The 21,631-nt window shown below is 42.0% G+C and overlaps 1 protein-coding gene across 1 annotated transcript in view; it reads left to right on the top strand.

Annotated features, from left to right (window-relative positions):
• Positions 1-1,498: 1,498 nt before the first annotated feature.
• Positions 1,499-21,631, top strand: part of LOC119660544 — a 33,343-nt gene continuing 13,210 nt past the window's right edge. The window contains exons 1-4 of the mRNA XM_038069179.1: positions 1,499-1,841; positions 20,679-20,869; positions 20,932-21,104; positions 21,178-21,287. Of these exons, the coding sequence (XP_037925107.1) occupies positions 1,739-1,841; positions 20,679-20,869; positions 20,932-21,104; positions 21,178-21,287 (577 nt within the window). The 5' untranslated portion in view covers positions 1,499-1,738. The remainder of the gene's footprint in view (positions 1,842-20,678; positions 20,870-20,931; positions 21,105-21,177; positions 21,288-21,631) is intronic.

Raw genomic sequence — 21,631 nt, 5'->3', positions numbered from 1 at the left:
GTCAGCACCAAAAACCAACCAACCAATAACATCAAACCGCACTGGTCGAACGGGAAGAATAAAGATAGGAGAATACAACTTTGAGACCGTTGATAATTTCTCCTATCTAGGGTCGAAAATCAGAACCGATAACAGCTACGCCAGACGATGAAATCCGCGCACGATGGTTGGCAGCCAACAGAGCCTATTTCAGCTTACAAAAACTGTTCCGCTCGAAACGTTTCACCATAGGGTCAAAGCTCTTACTGTACAAGACAATGATCTTGCCAGTCCTTATGTATTCCTCCGAAACTTGGATTTTAGCAAGAAAAATTGTGAACTCTTGGCCGCGTTCGAGAGAACAATCCTCTGAAGGATTTTTGGGGCCCTACATGAGGATGGACGATTCCGTAGCTTACATAACGACGAAATCTATGAGGGATACCATGACCGTCAGGTTGTGGATAAAATTCGGCTCAATAGGTGGGCGGATCACTTAAAACCTATGGATGAGGATGATCCAGCCTGGAAAGTGTATAAGGGCAATATCTATGGTAGAAAAAGAAGACGAGGCAGACCCTGCCTGATATGGAGCGATGGCGTAGGTCAGGACGTCAGACAGCTTTTAGGGATGGACTTCGGCGCAAAATCGGGATGTCTGGAGTTCCTTATTAAGGCAGACCAAGACCGGATACCGGTTGTTGCGCCGTTGATGATAATGATGAAACAAAACCTTATTAATATCGATTCAATGTCTGCTTGTCTGTCTGCCTGTCAGGCCTGATTTACTCGGAAACAGCTGAACCGATTGTCACCAAATTTGGTGGAGCCAGGGTTATCATACATGTGAAAGGGAGGTGTAACATTTTTCTTTCACAGAATATGGTCATGTGGGGAATGAAATGGCTCGAATAATACTTTCCGAAACTCATCTTATTTCTGATATTAGGTAAAACCAATTTCACGCCCTTAACGTAAATTGCAAAATCTGATTTTGTTAGTTCCCATTTCGGGTCATAGTGAAAATACCGGACCTGGAGGAATCAACCCCCGCATAGAAAGGGGAACTTCTACGCGCCTCAGTTGTTTATAATGTCAACTAATTAGCTCTCTATCCTCAACCAGGCACGGGAGTGTGATGATAGCAATGGTGATTGTGAGGAAATTGTGAATACTGTTAGCTTTCCCCTTCAAACTTTAACCTAGTTTTGGATAAGCCTGGATAAATGCTTTTTTCGCTTATGTATCACGTGACACATAAAATACAAAGAGTTTATAGGAAATAAGAGCGCATCAAACGAATTTCTGGTCTAAGAAGCAACGAAAGTTTGTAAAGTTCATCCCCCTTCCTAGTGCACCTGCATGCACTCGGTGCATTGGTCTACTCATGCACGGAAGGAAACTCCATTGAAGCCGAGGGGGTGCAAAAGTTGTTTATATTCTTAGCTAAAACCAATAGTAAATAGCATGAAGTTCGATACAATTCACTTATTTCCGTTTCCATGGAGCGGAAAAATCACAAACAAAACAGCACACGGTCGAACTTTTCGGGCTTACTCGGCAACTACACGCTGTCTGGAAAACTAGTTGGGAACCAACTTTTATTCGAGGTGGAAGCCGGAAAATAGGGAATAAAGAGAAATAGTGGAAATTGAATGGTAGTTCTCGTGTTGTGATTATGTGGTGGAAAATAAAGATAGTATTCAGGTGATTATGCTCCTTATACTTGGGAATCAATGCTGAAAGATTTGTCGAAATAATGTTGGAAGTGCTGGTGGAAGTGATCGTAGTTTGCCTGATAGCGGCGATTTGCAATTGTGAGGAGGGTGATGTGGAGCAACCCGCCTACTATACCGTCCAGGGTGAGTACATCTAGCCTTGATATTGAAAGATAGTCTATGGAGGAGCTTCACACAGAGCTCCGAAACTCATCACTCGAATCATGTCCATGTTCAAACGACCTAGTGTGAAGGGAGAATTTACCGATATAATTGTTCTGGAGTTAGTGCTTGACATACGAGTGTATATTCACGACGTATGAGCAGATACTTTTCCAGAGATATAATCAAATTGACCTCCGTCATGCGTGGTTGCCTTGCACTTCCGGTCGGTCAGTGCCTGGGCTAATGGTGAAGTCTCAATTCTGAGCATCGAGACTATGGCCATAGCGCACGGAATGTAGTTTTCAATATGTTTTCGTTGGACTCCAGGTGAGGTGGACAACTGTCATGTATTTATGAGATACTAACTTAAATAATGAGACTCAGTAGACTATTGTGTAGCGACATGTATTATTCGGAATGAGTTATTGTGAGATTAACGCAATTGTGCCTTAGACAATTAGAGGTTGTGGGTCACTTGGAAATTTTGGCGGAAAAACATTTAACGGCTTTGTTTTAATTTAGAGTGAATAACACGGTATAGTGATAGGGCAATGACAGTGGCAGTATTTGGAGCAAAATATTGAGATTATAGTCAACACTCCATATCATTATAAATCACGAACTAGAAAACCGAATTTTTTTTTTAAATCACAAAATAGGTTACTTTGGAAACTAGGTTTAGTTGTATGCTCCCGTGCAACGACTGACCAAGGTCTACACATATTCAAAACCCCAGAAATGTTGACTGTTGACTGATTGGTGAAATGTATCATCAGACTTTCTTCATAATTGTAAGGTTTGGGAGACGGGTCAATTGATAATTTTATCCTTATATAAAACACTTTTTAGAAAATAGTGTTTGCGCTAAATGTACTTTCCCCAAGATTAAGTGATTTTTCTTTCCAATAGGTGTATGCACACTTATGGTCACAATTATTTCCACAGAGTAAATCATCATCATCATCAACGGCGCAACAACCGGTATCCGGTCCAGGCCTGCTTTAATAAGGAACTCCGGACATCCCGGTTTTGCGCTGAGGTCCACCAATTCGATATCCCTAAAAGCTGTCTGGCGTCCTACCTCCTACGTCCTACGCCATCGTTCCATCTTAGGCAGGGTCTGCCTCGTCTTATTTTCCTTTCATAGATATTGCCCTTATAGACCCTCCAGGCTGAATCATCCTCATCCATACGGATTAAGTGCCCCGCACACCGTAACCTATTGAGCTGGATTTTATCCAAAACTTGACGGTCATGGTATCGCTCGCAGATCGTTATGTAAGCTACGGAATCGTCCATCCTCATGTAGTGGGCCAAAAGTTTTTCGGAGGATTCTTCTCTCGAACGCGGCCAAGAGTTCGCAATTTTTCTTGCTAAGAACCCAAGTCTCCGAGGGATACATGAAGACTGGTAAGATCATTGTCTTGTACAGTAAAAGATTCGACCCTATGGTAAGACGTTTCGAGCGGAATAGCTTTTTTAAGCTGAAATAGGCTCTGTTGGCTGCCAACATCGTCGTAGCTGTTACCGGTTGTAATTTTCGACTCAAGATAGGAGAAATTTTCAACGGTCTCAAAGTTGTAGTCTCCCATCTTTATTCTTCCCGCTTGATCAGTGCGGTTTGATGTTGTTGGTTGGTTGGTCTTACCTTCATTGATGTGCGCCGCCTGCTCGATCTGGATGATGTAATTGGTCGCCTCTAGTGGCAGTATTTGTCCACCGTCTTCAGTTGGCGGGACCTCCAACTCGCCGATATTCTGATTGTTCAGTAATTCATCAAAGTACTCAACCCATCGCTCCAATATGTCCATTCTGTCGAAAATCAGATTTCCTTCTTTATCTTGGCAGGATGAATATCGAGGTGGATAAGGTTTTCATCCTACTGACTTGTTGGTAAAACTTGCGCGCTTGATGCGGTTGCTCTCTGTACTTTTTAGTTCACAGACTTATTGGTTCTCCCAGTTTTCCTTTTTCCGTCTGTCAAATTGCTTCACCGCTCTCGACGGAGACGGTGATAAGTCTCAGCACTTGTCCGCATTCTGTGAGAATGCAACGTTACTCGGTATGCGGCATTCTTCCGTTCCGTAGCTAGCTTACATTCATCGTCAAACCAACCATTCCGACTTTTTTGCGGCTGGGACCAAGTATTTTTGTGGCCGTATCGATGATAACGTTCTTCAGGTGATTGTGAAGATCATTTGTTGACCAGGATCTCTGTTGACTGCGGTTATTGCGGCATCCATTTCTCTCTTATAGGTGTTGCGGCGGACTGTGTTGTGGATGGCTTCAGTGTTAACTCTCACCTGATTGTCAGAGAGGATTCTGGGTGGTGTTGTTATTCGAGCTCGGAGCACCATGCCAACGAGATAGTGATCCGAGTATATATTGGCCCCACTATATGTTCTGACATTCATCAAGAGTGAGAGGTGGCGGCGTTCGATCAACAGGTGGTCAATTTGGTTGAAAGTGGCCCCGTTTGGAGAGACCCACGTATGTTTGTGGACCGTTTTCCACGCAAACCAAATACTTCTAACAACCATTTCGTGCTACTTGAATGATCCGCATTCCGTTATCATTTGTATTTTGGTGTAAGCTATGGGAGCCAGCGGATCGCCTGAATACGGGCTCCTTCCCTACTTGACTGTTAAAATCCCCAAGTATGGTTTTGATATCATATCTGGGACAGGGTTCGAGGGTTCGTTCTACTGCCTCGAAGAAAGTATCCTTCTCCGACTCTGTAGTCTCCTCTGTAGGGACGTGAACGTTAATGAGGCTTATATTTATAAATTTGCCTTGCAAACGCAGAGTGCAGCTTTTCGTTAAGAAAGGGCTTCCAGCGGTCACCACGTGATGGTGGAGATAGGGTTTGGTAGTAAAATTGTTGGTGTTGTTTCTGCAGGCGTTTCCCAGGTTTTATGCTCCATCGTGGGTACTAATCCACGTTTCGCCCTGGCACCTATGCTACCCTTTGACCACCACAGGGTAAATCATAAGGAAAAATTGCTATGAAACCAAAATAACTTCTTTAATTTATATTGTAACTAAATGATTGATTGATTGTTTGATTTATTAATTTATTTAATATTCATGATTTGCTTAGGTCGAGAACTTAGCATAGAGGTACACTAGCTTAGCCTACTTTTCAACTATAGTAACAGTCAGAATTTTAGCTATTTTGCTCTTCCTATGATCCACTTAGTGTCCGGATAGCTGCGTGGTTAGAACACAAGGTTGTCGTACCGAAGGTCGCGGTTCGAATCTCACTGATGGCAGTGTGATTTATATCATGATTTGACGTCGGAAACCAGTCGACTTAGCTGTGAATGAGTACCTGAGTTAAATCAGGGTAATAATCTCGGACGAGCACAATGTTGACCGCATTGCCTCCTACAATGTATTGTAGTGTACTTTTATGGGTTTGAATGAAGTGTTCTAGTAAACTTCAAGGCCCTGATCCAGTATGCATTGTTGTGTCAACGATTATTATTATTTCCGAGTTGTCACAATCTCGGCAGATGCCGGATTTGACCTAATACTAGCACTAAGTGCCCACCATTTAGGCTCGGACGATCCTACCTACTTAAAAACTAAAGGGGCGCTGGTGGTGGTGGTCGGTGGTAGGTCAATGGAAGATTCCGTCCAGAACTCCCCGCAACATCGATTGCATGCTTTGAAATAGACTGTGCGAAAGTCTCACGACACCAGAGGAAGCCGTGAGGGAGTTAGGTTCAATACCTGTAGCTGACAATATTATGGGAATTACAACTACCAGCTCGAGACGACAAATTTCTTTGATTTCTTCTCCACATATTTCCGCTTAATGTTGCTATTACGGGGGATAGCAACATCGATAATATACGCGGAGCGACCGTCTTGTCAACTAACAGTACGTCAGGTTTGTTATGTGGAGTATGACGTTCAGTCAAAACTTGCCGTTCCCAATACATGCTATAAGCAGAACTATCAAGTACTGCTTGCCGCTCATATCGGTAAACTGGGCATGTACCCGTGATCAGTCCATGCTTGTATGCAAGGTTGTATTGCACCGGTGCCATAACAGTATAGCCAGAAATGAGATGGTTCAACGTCTCCAACCCTGAACCACATGTTCTGCACTAGTCGTTCTCCACCCGTTCTTTCATGATGAGCTTTTTATAAGCTCGGGTGGCGACCCCTTCCGTCTCAGCAAAGAGCTCCCTAGCACATAGCCATCTGTTCGACAAATGCAAATTGACAAATGACTGCCAAAGACAATTCACGTGTTTACCGTGCATTGCCTTCGACTTCTATTCACCGATCCGCTTTTGGTCCGACTTCAGCCCACTCAGAGGATTGAAAGATCAATCCTACAAGTTAAGTGGAGTCAGGCCACAGTCTGCTTCACAGACAGCAGTATGCAAGGGATTCGCCTGCTCTTTGCTGAACAAATAAGCGCGCAGTGAGTAGACTTGGTGATGATGTTGTGCCGCCACGTCAACCACGCCTCTATCTCCGATATCACGAGGCAGGTTCATCCGCTTCACGGCAGAGTTTGGATAATGCATTCGGAATTTGGGCATAGTTGCCTGCATCCGTCTTCGTCCACGGAAATATTTCGAATAGATGCAAGGGATAGCGAATACATTCAATGAGCTTATTTTATTCTTCCCCGAAAGATGCGATTTCAGTACCAGCTTTGCATATCGCAGAAATTCGGACAACAGAGCATCATTCAGATCACCAGCTCGAGCATGGAAACTCCTCCGGCTGACTTATGATCTGATTTATACTGTGTGCGCTGGTAAATTTCTTATACCAGTATATTGCATTCTGGACACGTCTCGAGTGACTTTCGCCATACCGTCGTGACCAACTGTATATGACAGAAAGTTTCTGCTTTAGTGTGTCCAGAATTTCAACTACGGGTGTCTCACTGGAGATGGCATAGTTTCTGTAAACCCTCTGCACATTATTTCTCACCCGTCTGCTCACATTGCCAGTGGTGATTTGAGTCAGTCTAGCAATGTCCTGCCTTAGTGAGCCCCGCCGACGGTCCAGACGAATTTTCCATGGTGGAATACTTCGGTCACTCAAACAAATAACACGAAAGTGAATCTTCTGACCGTGCAATCTGATAGCCGTAACTGCACCACAATACACAAGTGAGTGTAGTTGCAGCAGCGACATATCAGCACACAGTCGAGATGCAATCCCGTCATTGATTTGAGATAGAGTTCCCGGAGTTGCTGGAGATGAATAGAGCCTGGGAATACCTGCTCTATGCAAAGGATTCATTTCCGAGAATTCTATACACGCTATTTGGAATTCGTCCCGAAACTCAGCGGAAACCTCAGCTGGACGGTGAAGAAGATTGCTTCGGCGAGTACTGAAACTGTTGCCTGCAGTGCGGCGTGGTGTTGTTAATGCCGCCTCCTCCGCTATCGTCTCTCGGTCACCAGTTTCCGCGGTGACCTCAAGTCGAATACGCTCCTTGATGAGGCACGGGATTGTGTCGCTGCGTCGCGGTACAGTCACGTGCGCGAATAGCGGGAAACGTTCGACGAATCTCTGGTGCAACAAGGGGCGGTAAGATGTTATACCCGATGAAGAGGTAAATTTCCTCAGTCCACTTTATCTGCTGTCTACGCGATCTTGCCGAAGTGATCGCCACAGATTGTGGCGAAACAGTTCTAGCAAGGGGAGCAATGCTTTTGGTTGTCTTGGCGCCTAGACGTCGAACCGCCCCACGACTAGCGGGTTCGACGCCGTGTTTGTTGTCCTTTACGGGAGCCCGACCCAGTCACCAAGTCAGATGACTTCCACCGGTTATCTCAAATTTCTTCTTCTTCTCATTTTTGGTGGTGCATTTTACCCCTAGCTGCCAGGTGTGGGGATAGCTTCCTCAGTGAGTAATCTGCAAGACTCCAAAGTTCCTGCACTTTCCTCACCTACCCCTGAGATGCTGCGATGGCGTACAGCCATTCAAACTGAAGCTATCCATCACTCCTCCTTTCACAACCGGGCTTGGGACCAGCTACGTTATTACGAGTTATTATTATTATTATGAAACACTTAATTTACGACTGCTCGCAAGAAAAATTTGAAAATAAAAACCTCGCTTAAATCTTATAACTATTTTATATCTATATGATCTAACCTAACGGCTTAAGTAATTTGACCTTAAAACTATTGCTAGTGAATTTTGTAAGACAATATCTTAGAAAACTATTTACATATTCATATACAGGCAGGCATACCTCCTATTAAGAATCAATTCAAAATACATGCAAAAATGTAAACGTTTTTAGTTTATACTATCAAAATATTATACAAGTACACATGTATAAAAATATGAATATTTATGAGTCGATCCCTGCTGAGGTTTGCAGTTGAGAAGCTGTCCCAGATGTTGACGGTTTGGAAAATTTAGTTAAAGTTGTCTGACTTGCTATAAGCTTTCTCGATTTGTACAATTCCTGGTAACATTCAACACTTTTCATTATCAGCAAGGACGCAACAACCGGTATCCGGTCTAGGCCTGGCTTAAGGAACTCTAGACATCCCGGCTTAGCGCCGAGGTCCACCAATTCGATATCTCTAAAAGCTGTCTGGCGTCCTGACCTACGTCATCGCTCCATCTCAGGCAGGGTCTGCCTCGTCTCCTTTTTCTACCATAGGATATAATGGTGAGCGTTATCAGCTGATCATCAAATCGTGAAATGGCAATGCCAACACCATATTGTGTGTGGACTACCAAAATAGAGAATTTTATAGCCATTTTACAGCGTTCGGGTTCAATGTCGCAACTTTTGTTACCAGACCATCGGGTTTCTGCAGAGCGCAGATATCAATACACCTTTTCTGAAGGGCTTTGCGAGTTCCTCGGTCTTTCCAGTTAGGGTACCAATATTTAGCTTGCAGACATGTATTTGTTTTGTTCATTTTGTTGGGACTAACTTGCTTACAGCTTGACGCCGTCCATGCGCCAAGAACCCTTGCCCATTTCTCGACAGACCCGGGGCCTGTTCTGCCGCGTCGACTGAGGTGGACGCCCTAGCATTTCTCCGAGGCTTGTGACTCAATCCGATCATCATTTTTCTAACGACATTGTATGCATTTTCTTGTTCGGCCTGTCGCGGGACCTGTCACCAAGAGAGGTCAGGTAGGATTTCGCATAGTGGAATAACTCCGTTCTATTTATCTTCTGCCCTGATCTCAGCATTTTATTTTGGTTTTACTGAGGATAGTACAGAGTACGTTGCCTTAAACCCTCCTCCTTCACCTGGGCTTGGGATTAGCATACTATGTTAATAGCATGGCGGAGTTTGGAAATGGAAACTAAGAAAATGAAATGAAAAACCATTTCCGACGTTTGGACACAAAACAATAAAGCTATAGATGGTTGGCATGACACCACGGATCGGTACTAACGGATAGGTATTAAAAGGCAGTGAGTTTTCGAGATCCGATCGAAAAAACACAGCTAAAAATTGTTTTTTAAACACATTATTGTTTAAGATAGTGAGGGATTCTAAGTCCACATCCACTTGATGTTGGACCGGACCAAATGGAGAGAAACTTACCCTCACGTTTTTTTTGTCCATGGATCCCTCGTTTGGGGCATGGCACCCAAGCATTTAAAAATAGGGAGTAACGATTTCGTCCAGGGCAGAGGCAACTCATTAGATGCCCCGGGAGCAGCGTGACCTTAAGGGGGTCATCCCGTGTGTCGGGTTGGAGATCTCGATTTTTTTTGCATGAATTGTATCTATATATAGTGGAGAATATGTGGGCAAAGGGATTTTCCGATATTCCGGGTAGTTCAAAAATTACAGAGTTAAACAGGTAAGGAGTTTGTTGCCAGGGCTAGAATACTCGATGAGAAAGAGCATCGAATCTTTTTTTACTTGGTAGTTTTTTACCTGAGCCTTATAAATTCGAACACAGGTATAAATATAAAAATGTGGAAAACCAATCAATTGTCTAAACTTATTTGCTGTTTGCAATAAAAAGAATAATCCAGTCTAGAGTGAGCACTGAAAGGCTTTCAAGCTATACTCAGTTATATTTTGGTGTAAGTATTGTGCTGTTTGTGTGTTCAGTGATTTTTTTAAATGGACCATACGAAGGGAGATCGTTTTAACGTTCAACGTTATGCTCGCACTAAAAAACGAGTATTTCATGGGAATCGATACTTATCAAAGAAGAAAAAGGACTTCGCATCAACATCAGCAAAGAAACTTTTAGCAAGCATGAACATGAATCTTCCAATTGTGACAAGTTTTGTATATTGTATATTGGATTTTGCTGGAGTTTTCTCCGGTATTTCTGCGAATTTCTGCAAATAATTAAATATACGTAGTAGTAAAAAAGGAATACGTAGGAGGTGTCGAGAAAAGACTGGGAACGCTGCTTAGAAATGCAAAGAAGAATCACAAAGGCATTGGTGAAAAGGGGGCTGGAAAACTTACTGATAAGGACCTCACTACATTTTCTGGGCTAGCTATTCGTCGACACGCAAATTCGATAGAAGGAATGAAGCAAGAAATTTGGGAAACTTTCTTCCAGAAATGTTCTACAGACGAAAATCCTCAGCATCAAAATTGTCCAGCCGGCGAGGACAGTTGGTGCAAATGGGGCAAAGCGGAAGCTAAAGGAGAACTGGATAGTTTTCACCACGAGAAGGCACCTTTGACTGAAGAAGTTCAAACAGTCATCAAACCAATCTACGAAGATTTGCCACGAGATGATCTCTTGAACAGATGTTTAGGAGCAGAACCCAGAATAACAATGAGTCGTTAAATGCATTGATCTGGACTTTCGCTCCTAAACACCTTCATTCTGGGGCCAAGGTCGTAGAAATAGCCACTTTTCTGGCTGTAATTATTTTCAATGAAGGATTCACTGGCATTCTCAAAATCCTAGTGACAATGGGATATCAAGTTGGTCACATATGTCAGGTTTACGCCGACCGCTGTAATGAAGCGCGAATTTGACGGCAATCGGCCTTACAAGACTTTTTTGAAGAAACGGAGGTTGCTCTCTATGGACCAGGTATAGCAGATTAATGGTGAGTTAAAATTTTACTGTTGATAATCACATTTAAATTTTCAAATGCGTTTTTCTCGAAACTGCATCTTGAAAATCGGCTGCCACCATAGCTCAAAATCTATCCAACCAAATTCTTTGAAATTTTCACGACTTCTCTAATACATATTTCTACGGTCCGCAAACTAGGATAATTGCAATCGGACGGGTAGTTTTTTTTTATTCATAAAAAAACCGTAAAAAAACACCAAAATCCAAAAAATTAAGTTTAAAAGCCTACCAAAAATTTACCTTTTAATATTTTGTAATTATCCTAGTTTGCGGACCGTGGAATTTTGTTCACATTAAAATGCCGTTTAGTTTTTTTCTTCAGATAAACACAGCCACCTCCAGCGTGGCAGCAGAAAAACACCTTTTTTTGGAGATGGGTGCATAAATTGACACGTTTCCAAAAACTAGCTACAATATCAAGCTGAAAAATTTATCACATATACTAGAGATATCAATAAACATAAGGTGAAAAAATCACGTTTCTATCTTTATCTAATCCTTCAAAATAATTTTTCAAAGAAAGGCAAAAAACGGCCTTCACACGGGATGACCCCCTTAAGGGGTTATATACAGTTAGAATTTTCAAAAAATCGATTTTTTTTATTTTATTTTCTTAATGTACATATATTTAAGAATACACACAGAAAATTTCATATCGTTCCGGTGAATATTTTCGAAGTTACACGCAAATTTTAAAAGGCGTTTCAGAGCGGTTGGAAGCATAAGGCCGGAGCGGCAGCGCTTACCTGGAACGCTGTTCCTTTTGTGCACCTACCTATTCTAAATGTTCCCTTCTAATGTATTTAGATGGGTAAAACATCAGTGTGTTATTGTCGTTTTTATACCTGAAAGGTAAATTTTAATTTTGCTCTCCCCAAACTGGAAAATATTTAAGAGTGGTAGTCAGTATAAGCAGCTAGGCCAAGCAGTAAACTTGTGAGTTCGTTAAAATTCCATTTGTAATTTGAAAATGAAGGCTTCTAGAGAAATGAGAAAATCTCTTAACATACGTAAGCCGAGACCAAAAAAGCGAAAAAATGTTTTTAATCCAAAAACAGCCGAAACGGATGAAAGTAATTTCAGTGCCTCGGCAAAAAAATGTAAAGAACAAGAGGAAATCTCAGTTCCGCGTGATCCGTTTGTTGAGTATCGCATTTTAAATTTTATAACAGTGAGTTATTAGAAGCTGCCGAAGCGACGGAGGGTTTATTATATGATCCTTGAAAAGACGACTCCATGTAAGTGCTTTTCAAACTTTAAACACGTTTTTCTCAAAATGGTGTTTTCAAAGTCGGTGACCAACATTACTCAAAAACGGCTAAACCGATTGATCTCAAATTTTGACACAAGCTTCTTAAATATATTTTTTAGTAATTGATCGAAGATTTTATCTTACCGATTAATACTTTTTTTTTATAAACAATTTAAGGCCGAAATTTTGGCCGAAAATCAATTTTTTTTCTAGAAATCACCATTTTGTCAAAAAAATTTATTTTGCTTATTCCTTCGATTAATTACTAGATTTAACATTACTTTAACGAAATCTGTTTGGTTTTTTGAGGTTCCAGTTCAGTGATATAGTGGTCACCGCAAAATGTCTTTTTTGAGAGGAGCTCCCGGAGATCAGCTGTAGCTCCAAATAAATATTTTTAATAGTTTTAAGTTTGAAAATATTGTTAAAAGATACCATAATATATGTTCAAATATTTAGCTCAGTAAATTTAAAAGGTTTCTCAAAAAAAAATTCTGGAAAATTCGCTTTTTTTCGGCCTTCTAACTGTATATAACCCCTTAAGTGGCAACATGTTTTGTTGATCAAATGACATCCAGTCATCGATTATCGAAAACCTGGAGCACATCTAGAGTCAGTGGTTTACTGAGGTATCTTCGATACAATGTAGCTAACTTTTTACCTAACTATAGATTTTAGGAATCTAACCACTATGAAAACATAATTGTTTTATCATTTCTGTGAAAAGTAATAGTTCAAAGTATCAATTGCGACTATTGAAACGCTGAAAATCGCTTCGTCTATGCAAAACTTATTTTCGGGAGGTGCATATGCACGCCCCTTTTTCGACTGCACGCCACGTGGGGATTATCCTGAAGGAATTCATATAATGTCGTTATTGACAAATCAACAACGTTTCCATCGTTTCCCTGTAGTCGTGTTTAATCAATTTCAGATAATTTATGCTGAATATCCACTAATGTTGAAAAAGGATGATTTTTAGAAAGATATGCTTCATTAAATAAAAGATAGTTTTGCGGGAATTACGATAAGCATGCTAGATAGAGACAAATTCACTGACAAATCTCATCACTTTATCTTTACTATCGAAAATTGAATCTTTTGAATAGAGTATAAGGCGGTGAACAATGGAGTTTCTGGGATAATTTGTATGTTATCCTTGTCCCACATATAGTGGGTGTCTAATCAAATGTTATTCACTTTTAATCGTACGGGAGTTGTCCTAGTTTATTGTTTGCATAAAGGGCGCACGTGGAAAGTGTGTACTATATGAAAAAATAGTCAAATCGATTTGTATCGCTGCCCAAATTGTACAGAGAATCTAGTTCATCATCCATCTATCTACTGGCGTAATTAGCTTCGAATATGCGGTGAAATATTTTGTGGTCGTTCTAGATTTCAGGTCAAGACAATTACCTAGATTAATATGTGCGTACAACATTGACAGTGTAGTAATTTTGGAGAAATATTTGGACAATCTGAAACTTATTGTAGTTGGTTTGAAAGCGTTGCGATAGCCTGTTCACAATTTTGTACTTAATGGAACCTTAATTCGTCTAAAATATGAGTATAACATCCTCCATGTTACGCTGATTCAAAAGTCATTTTTTGGCACGAAATAGGCATATATGTAGGTTGTCTTTTGTCTAAGAGACACGTTATAACTGCTAGACACGACATCATCTAGTTTAATCGAAAGCGAGTTATAAGATACTTGGATTAAGGAGCAATATTCGTTAATATGAATTGAACCTTAGATACTTGAATATATACCAACGTATCTAAGTCGTCTTATTGATAAAACAAAGTCAACAGAGTTTAGTTATAAAGCTATTTACTATTGACAATGTTTGAAGTATCTACACAAACAAATCCAACGGAAATGTTATAACAAAGTTGAATGCTCTTTCGGTGGGGTTTGAAGAAATTTGGATTTGCCAGCAGCCAGCGTTGGCAGCGTTGTTATTGTTATATCTTACAAGAGCCACATATATTTGTATGGGAGGAAACTGGAGCGCTTCAAATGAGTTATTCTGAAGTCGACTATCAACCAAATCAGTGAATGTGAATTAATTCCAACCATGCAAAGTTCGGCTCTGGAGGAGTAAGATAGTATCTTTACACTCAATCGATTTCTCTTCCTCAGGCTAGACGAAAGAAGGGGCGGAGGAATTCCTTGCGTACCCAGAATATAAATTTAAATAAAACAAGTCGGGAAAATGGAAGCTGGACGCTTCGAGTATGGATGCATCATTGTGATTATTTTTCAGATTGTTTGGATAGGTTCTGAGAAGGAGATCTGTTACACTTTTTGGGGCACACTTTTGGAGCCTTCAGTCCCCTATGTTTTATTCAGTGTCAGAAATATCATCATTTTCGAAAAGTACTAATTGATTCCTTTCATTTGATTCCCCACACGACCATATTCTGTCGAGAAACATTTGCACTCTCCTTTCACATATATGGGGAGTCCCCGCTCAAATTCAACACAAAATGGCGCCACTTGCTATATGTAAAAGGATTCACAGACCACACCTTTCTACCAAATTTTCTGACAATTCTGACGAGTAAATCGGGTGTGAAAGACAGACAGACGGAAGGATCGATTCTAATAAGGTTTTGTTTTACACAAAAAAAAAAATGGCGGGGGAGAAGTAGACTCTTCAGGAATGGAATTTGGAAATTTCACTCGAATGTCGATTATTATCGTTAATTATGACGTCAGCATCTTATTACATGGCTTAGGGTGCAGTAAAAACTGAAAATTTGAATTGCTAAAACTTTGCCGTTAAAAGCCAGATTTTCGTGAAACTTGACAGGCGTATTCGTAATACTGTACCCCATGTTGGTCCAGGTTGTTGATACTCCTTGGATTAATTTTCCAGGGGGGGGGGGGGGCAGCAGATTTCAGTCAATTACTAAAAGTTACTGAACAGGAACATATTTTGAGACCTAGATTTCATATAAGCGCACCACTTTGTTTTTCCGGATTTTCGGATTGGAAAGTTTCCAAAAATGAGTCCTATCCCATTTTAAGTCTGCACATTTTGACTTCTTACTCACGCAGTTGACAATTTACGCCAAAATTAGTATCAGATTCGGAAAGACATTTCATTTGATACCCCACGTGATTTGTACATCCCCTCTTTCCGTGCATTTGGAACCTCCTTTAAACTCCACATAAATTTATGTCACTCACTGTAGGCGGGGGATTTCATAGTTCTCATATGTAAACCAAATTTCGTTCGGATCGGTTTAGCTGTTTTGGAGAAAAGTGCGTGCGACAGACAGACAGACATCGAATCGATTTTAATAAGGTTTTTTTTTATACAAAACCTTAAAAAGGGATAATAGGAAAAAGAAAAGATGAGAAAAACAAAAATATCTTAAGTGGCGAGTGTGACCATGACCAAGAGTAACCTGATATCGCGATGATCTGTCCATGACTGCTGGTAAGTTCCACACAAATCTTCGTTAAAATGATATTTTTTTTCAGAATTAAGAAACATAAAAAAGCTCCACTTTAGGTTCAATTTTCAGTATGATTCACAATTTAATATGAGCAGATAGTTGTCGTCACTCGATGTGTCCTAAAATCTCCAGAAACTTCCTTGAATCCTTAGTTTCATTGTTAAAATATTAGCTACCTATACATTTTGGGGAGTCAAAAACGTGGTTTGGCTCAAATGCTAATATATTTTCCAGTCGTTTTCGTCCATGGTACTAAAAATTTATCAATAATAGTTGGCTATTGTGGCATGGAATACGGAATCTCCTCGTAACTGCTCCTTTCCTTGTGAAGGGTAAATCATTCAACAAAGAAACCTTATTAAAATAGGTTCGATGTCAGTTTGTCTGTCTAGTCATTAGTCCCTCATCATCATCATCATCAACGGCGCAACAGCCGGTATCCGGTCTAGGTATGCCTTAATAAGGAACTCTAGACACCCCGGTTTTGCGCCGAGGTCCACCAATTCGCTATCCCTAAAAGCTGTCTGGCGTCTTGACCTACGCTATCGCTCCATCTCAGGCAGGGTCTACCTCGTCTTCTTTTTCTACCATAGATATTGCCCTTATAGAATTTCCGGGTGGGATCATCCTCATCCATAGGGATTAAGTGACCCGCCCACCGCGACCTATTGAGCCGGATTTTATTCACAACCAGGCGGTCATGGTATCGCTCATAGATTTCGTCGTTATGTAGGCTACGAAATCGTCCATCCTCATGTATGGGGCCAAAAATTCTTCGGAGGATTCTTCTCTCGAACGGGGCCAAGAGTTCGCAGTTTTTTTGCTAAGAACCCAAGTCTCTGAGAAATATATAAGGACTGGCAAGATCATAGTCTTGTAAAATAAGATCTTTGACCCTATGGTGAGACGTTTCGAGCAAAACAGGTTTTGTAAGCTCAAATGGGCTCTATTGGCAGCCAACAAACGTGCCCGGATTTCGTCGTCATAGCTGTTATCGGTTGTGATTTTCGACCCTAGATAGGAGAATTTTTCAACGGTCTCAAAGTTGTAGTTTCCTATCTTCATTGTTTTCGTTTAACCAGTGCGAATCCATGCTGTTCGTTCTTTTGGTTTTGGCACTGACGTTGCCACTATTTACTTCGTCTTACCTTCATTAATGTACATCCCAAGATCTCGCGCCAATTGCCGCCTGCTCGATCTGGGTGAAGGTAGACTGTACATCGCGGGTCATTCGGCATTAGTCTCTCACAGTCATTAAACCAAGCATGGCTGAAGCTATTATCAAAGGCCAAATCGGCTTGGCCAGACAAGGCAAAGTTGATGGATGCAACGATCTTTATTATTTCACAACCAAGTCGACTCACAACTGCCAAACTACAATGACAATGTCACCAACAACAAACACGATGAGGCCGTGGAGGTAAAACTCCTGGAGGCCAAAAAGAAGAGATGCCATCGAATTCGAGCTTGGAAAACGGTCCCGAGGAAAGATAGCAAACTCCGATCTACGTGACACTCCTTGGTCGGGAAAGAAGAGTGACAACTTCCCCAACTAGGCAGGAGCGCAAGTTGTCTTACCGGAGAGAATGGACCTTATCCGCAAGGGAAAGGTAGAGGAAGAAATGCGTAATACCGAAAATGAAGGCTGCTAATATCGTGCGCCGAAACATCTCCATGGATGCCAAAAATCGCATAATGGAGATGAAACTACTGGACCTTACACACCACGAATACTTATGGAAGGCAATCGAAGAGACGCTGAGGAAAAAAGACATTGCTAGTGCACAAAACATAGTGCCCTCAGCGGGCCAGAGGGGAGGAATAAAAAATCCTTAAAGGGAGGCGAGGGGTAAACAGCGTAGATCTGCTGCCGAACACCTAGCAAGAAGGATTCCGCGTGGTGCTAACCAAACGGACCGAGCAGCGTTTAAGAGAGGAGAAAACTCAACTCAACTCAACTCACAAAGTCGAAGTCGACTACGACGCAATATCGGCTTCAAAGTAAGAAAACGGAAAGGGGCAAACGACGATCAGATGCCGTTCTCATCAAGCCGAATGAAGGAAAATCTTTCGCGGAAGTTCTTCGAGAAGTTCACAACAGTACAACAATCAGAAGACGCTGGAATGGGTGTTAAATGCACCCGGCGAGCTTGGATTGAAGACCGAAAGGAAAGTGCCTCTGCGAGGCAGTAAAGAAAGCAACGATTTTCAGCCTAAGGAGTCTGCATTGTCTCACTAACACGGAAGCGGTGGAGGAAGCGATAAAATGGGATTACCTAGATGTGAGCAGTCTAAAAATGGGAGTTACGTCTGCCAAGTGCAAAGGACAGACATTTTTCATTGCCACTGTCTTCGAGAAGACTGCGAGCCATCTTTTCCGTTTCGGGAAAATAAGGATCTGGTGGATCATTTGCAAAATTAGCAGAAATGCAATTTCAACCCGCATGGGCTTGCAAGGGGCAGGACAGAAGCACTTCGTGCGGCAAGTGTGGCGAACCCGGACGCAAAGCGAAGACTTGTACATCGGTAAAGTGTTGTGTCCTTTGCAAATGCAGCGGTCTGCAGAAAGAAGATGTGGCTCATGTTATCGGTTCTGGGCGGTACCGGATCTTCAAAGAAGAGTTACAGAAAGCAAATACCAAACACAACTACTCACGATCTGAAGGGGTAGACGGTGCAAGAAAGAAGAGCTGAGTTGTCGCTGCTCTCTGAGCCAAGATAGGAGCTCACAATCGTGGTAAGCCAATATATCTGGCACTGCTGTTATTTGCGTGAGAGATACGAGTGCGGGCTTGTGGTTGAGGAGATGATCTTGTTCGGGTTCGTTGTGCGGACGTTTTGCAGCGTTTACCTCATACCGAACAAATCTACGTCCGAGATTAGGAACACAGAAGGGAGAGTTTTATTCGGAGGAGATTTTAAAGCCAGAGCACTCCGACGCCTTGGTTGCGTGAGCACTATCCCTGACGAAACTTTTACTACCGAGCCCTTAGTGTCAGCTGTCGAATAATGGAAGGCGCCGGAAGATTTCACGGCCAGTGATTATCAGTGGTTTGATCTGACGAACGGCTTCTCTCAATGTTCTGACGTCCGACAAACACCTACCGGGTGGTACGTCGAGTAATTTGTCGAAGTTCTCTCAAGAGGGGTAAGTCAGCGACGAGACCTGGAAAATTACCTATGTGCTGGTAGACGGTTGAAATTGCAAACCTACGAAGGGACTGCCTCATACTCCGGCGAATTGCTTAGTGTGTAATAGACCAAGACGAGGTAACACTTCGATCCACCGAATATAAGAGTGGGAAAAATGGAACTCCGCCACGAAATCAACAAGTAGAAGGAACGCTGTTGGCATGAGTTAATCTACGACGTTAACAGAGAGCCATGAACCTTCGGGTATAAATTGGTTACCAAAAAATCAATGCCCATCGGTCACCCTGCTGCATGGAAGCAGCGAAGATGGAAGAAATAGTGCAGGTCCTTTTTTCTGTCCACACCATTCGAGCTGATATTGTCGACGAAGGGGTGAGTGGGTATGGAATGCCCATTTTTCACTGCAAAGGAACTAGAGGAAGCGGTCTTGTTCACGAAGGACAAAAAAGCATCAGGACCGGATTGAAGTGTTGAAACTCGTATGTAGATATAAGCCGAACTTGTTACTTAGCACATTCAACGTATGTTTAACAGAGGTTGTTGCGAGGCCTGAGCCGATAAGTAAGGGCAAACGTGACCTCTAGGTGTCGTCGGTGTATCGTCCTCTCAATATGTTGGATACAGCAGGGAAGCTGCTTGAGGAGCTCATCCATCCAAGACTGATTGATGCCATGCGTGCTGCGGAAGATTACTCACCAACAAAATATAGTTTTAGAGCAGAGCGATCCAGAATTGATGCGATTGAGGAGGTGGTTCAAGCGGTGAAACTGACTGAGGCACACAATCGTCACTGTCGGCCAGTGGTGCTCTTTGTGACCTTAGACGTAAGAAACGGCTTCGATACTACGAGGTAGTGCTACATTATTTTTCCCGTTGTCCATAGTCGTCCATATTCAGGTTGGTGAAACCATGGTCTTGTCAAACCCGGCGGTGAAATATTTCGGCATCCTGATAGACACGATGATGAGTTTCTTTGAGCAGATTCGCAACACTGCAGTCAAGGCTGCGGCTCGATGTTTATGATTTGTTGGCTGATGTCCAATGTCGGAGGTTCTTTATCCAACAGGCTTCGTTGGCTGGCGAGTCCAGTTCACTTCGTCCTTCTTCACTGTTCCAAAGTTTGGGCAGACTCTCTCAGTAAAGAGAAGTACCACAAGCTCCTAGTGCAAGTGCAAAGAGGAGGCTTTGTGAGTTGTGTCCGCCTATGGTACTGCCTCGGAGCCAGTAATAATGGTGATTAAAGGAGTTATTCCGACCGCTCTTTGTGCTGCCAGGCGGAGGTTTATATGCCTTAGAAAAGAGAGCCTGTACACTCTGCCCATGGCAGGAAGATTGGGAAAGAGAAAGCACGGTGAGGTTGACAACTACTTAACCCAGCTATTCACCGGACATGAGTATTTTTAAGCTTACCTGCACACAATCGGGATATCAAGGTCGCCCGACTGCATTTATAACAAGGATGTGGTGAAGGATGACTGCCATAGCTTTTTCTTCTGCAGAAGGTCGTCATCGCCATTACCTTTCGATGTAACGGAGTGGCACGTTACACTTAAGGAGTTGTACGGCGAAAAAAAAGAAGATAGATAGGACAGATGCCAGGGAAGCCGAGGCTCTCTGAATCTGCGGGGTGCTGCATTGCCTGAGGTAGTGCATCAAACGGTTTCAGGTTCCTGGTTCCTGGAGGGTGTGGTATATGTATATATATGTATATTCTCCTTTTTTATTTTTAACATTCGGCAAGCAAGGAATTCAAAAAAGGATGAACTACAGTAAAGAACTTATTCAACGAAATATTTAGTTTAATTCTACGTTTGTTAACATTTTTTAGATTCATCTATGCATACATTATTCTTATTTTACAGAGCATTTGAGCAGAAAGGACGGACTTTCCGCAGCACAGAGGGAGCTGAGGGTGGAAGATTTTTTCTGGTCTGGATCTGGAGATGGACCTCCTGAATTCCTGAAAAAGGTGCATAGCTCTGGAAAAGATGGAAAAGAGGTTATAATTAAGACAGAAACCCTCATTGCGACTGTCTATGTTGAAGGTCAAAATGTAAGTTTTTCCTTCCAGGGATTCAATTGATTACTAAAATGCTCATTTCGATTTCGTTGCAGGAAGAAGATATGTTATGCTTGGATTGTACTGGAAATGCAAATGGTCTTCCACTGAATTTTACATCTGATCGGCGTTATTGGTTGTTGACAGTTGTCGCTGGGTTTTTGCGTCCTCCTGATTTTCCATTGTTGGAAGGGAATTTGGCAAAGTTATACAGAATAGCTTTTACAAGGTATAGATGGGTCGAACACAAAACTTTGCATTTCGAGATTATTTACAACATTTCTATGGTTTTATATTTCAAGGCAACAGTCTTTCCATTTAGGAATTACAAATAATTTCGCGGAGAAGCACAACAATGCGGATAGAAGTAAAAGGCATACTTTGATGTACGAGCTTCGGTATAAAAGAAAAAGTATGATAACATTTATCGACAATTTTATAACTATTTGTTTTTTTTGCCGCGGTTTTCATTCCTCCATATGAGCGCAATTTAGGTGGTTAAAACTTCAAATGTTAGGTGAAGACGGCTTTACGGTTTCTTACCAGGGCAGAGGTAAATCATCAGACACTACCTCACTTCTGCCCTGGGAGCAGCGTGACCGAAGCGGCTCGCAGATTTTAAGTGCTCCTGGCCCAAAGTATGGACCGATTTACGTTGACTATAATTCGCAGTCATGTCGTCCATCGTAGATGCGGCGGCGATTCTGACGATTTGCCTCTGTTTGGTAAAAAACCGTAAAGCCGTCTTCGCTTAAT

The sequence above is a fragment of the Hermetia illucens genome, chromosome 6, assembly GCF_905115235.1.
Source record: "Hermetia illucens chromosome 6, iHerIll2.2.curated.20191125, whole genome shotgun sequence".
In the NCBI taxonomy this organism is placed as follows: Eukaryota; Metazoa; Arthropoda; class Insecta; order Diptera; family Stratiomyidae; genus Hermetia; species Hermetia illucens.
The sequence above is the reverse complement of the archived record's forward strand: the minus strand, read 5'-3'. Positions and strand labels throughout refer to the sequence as shown.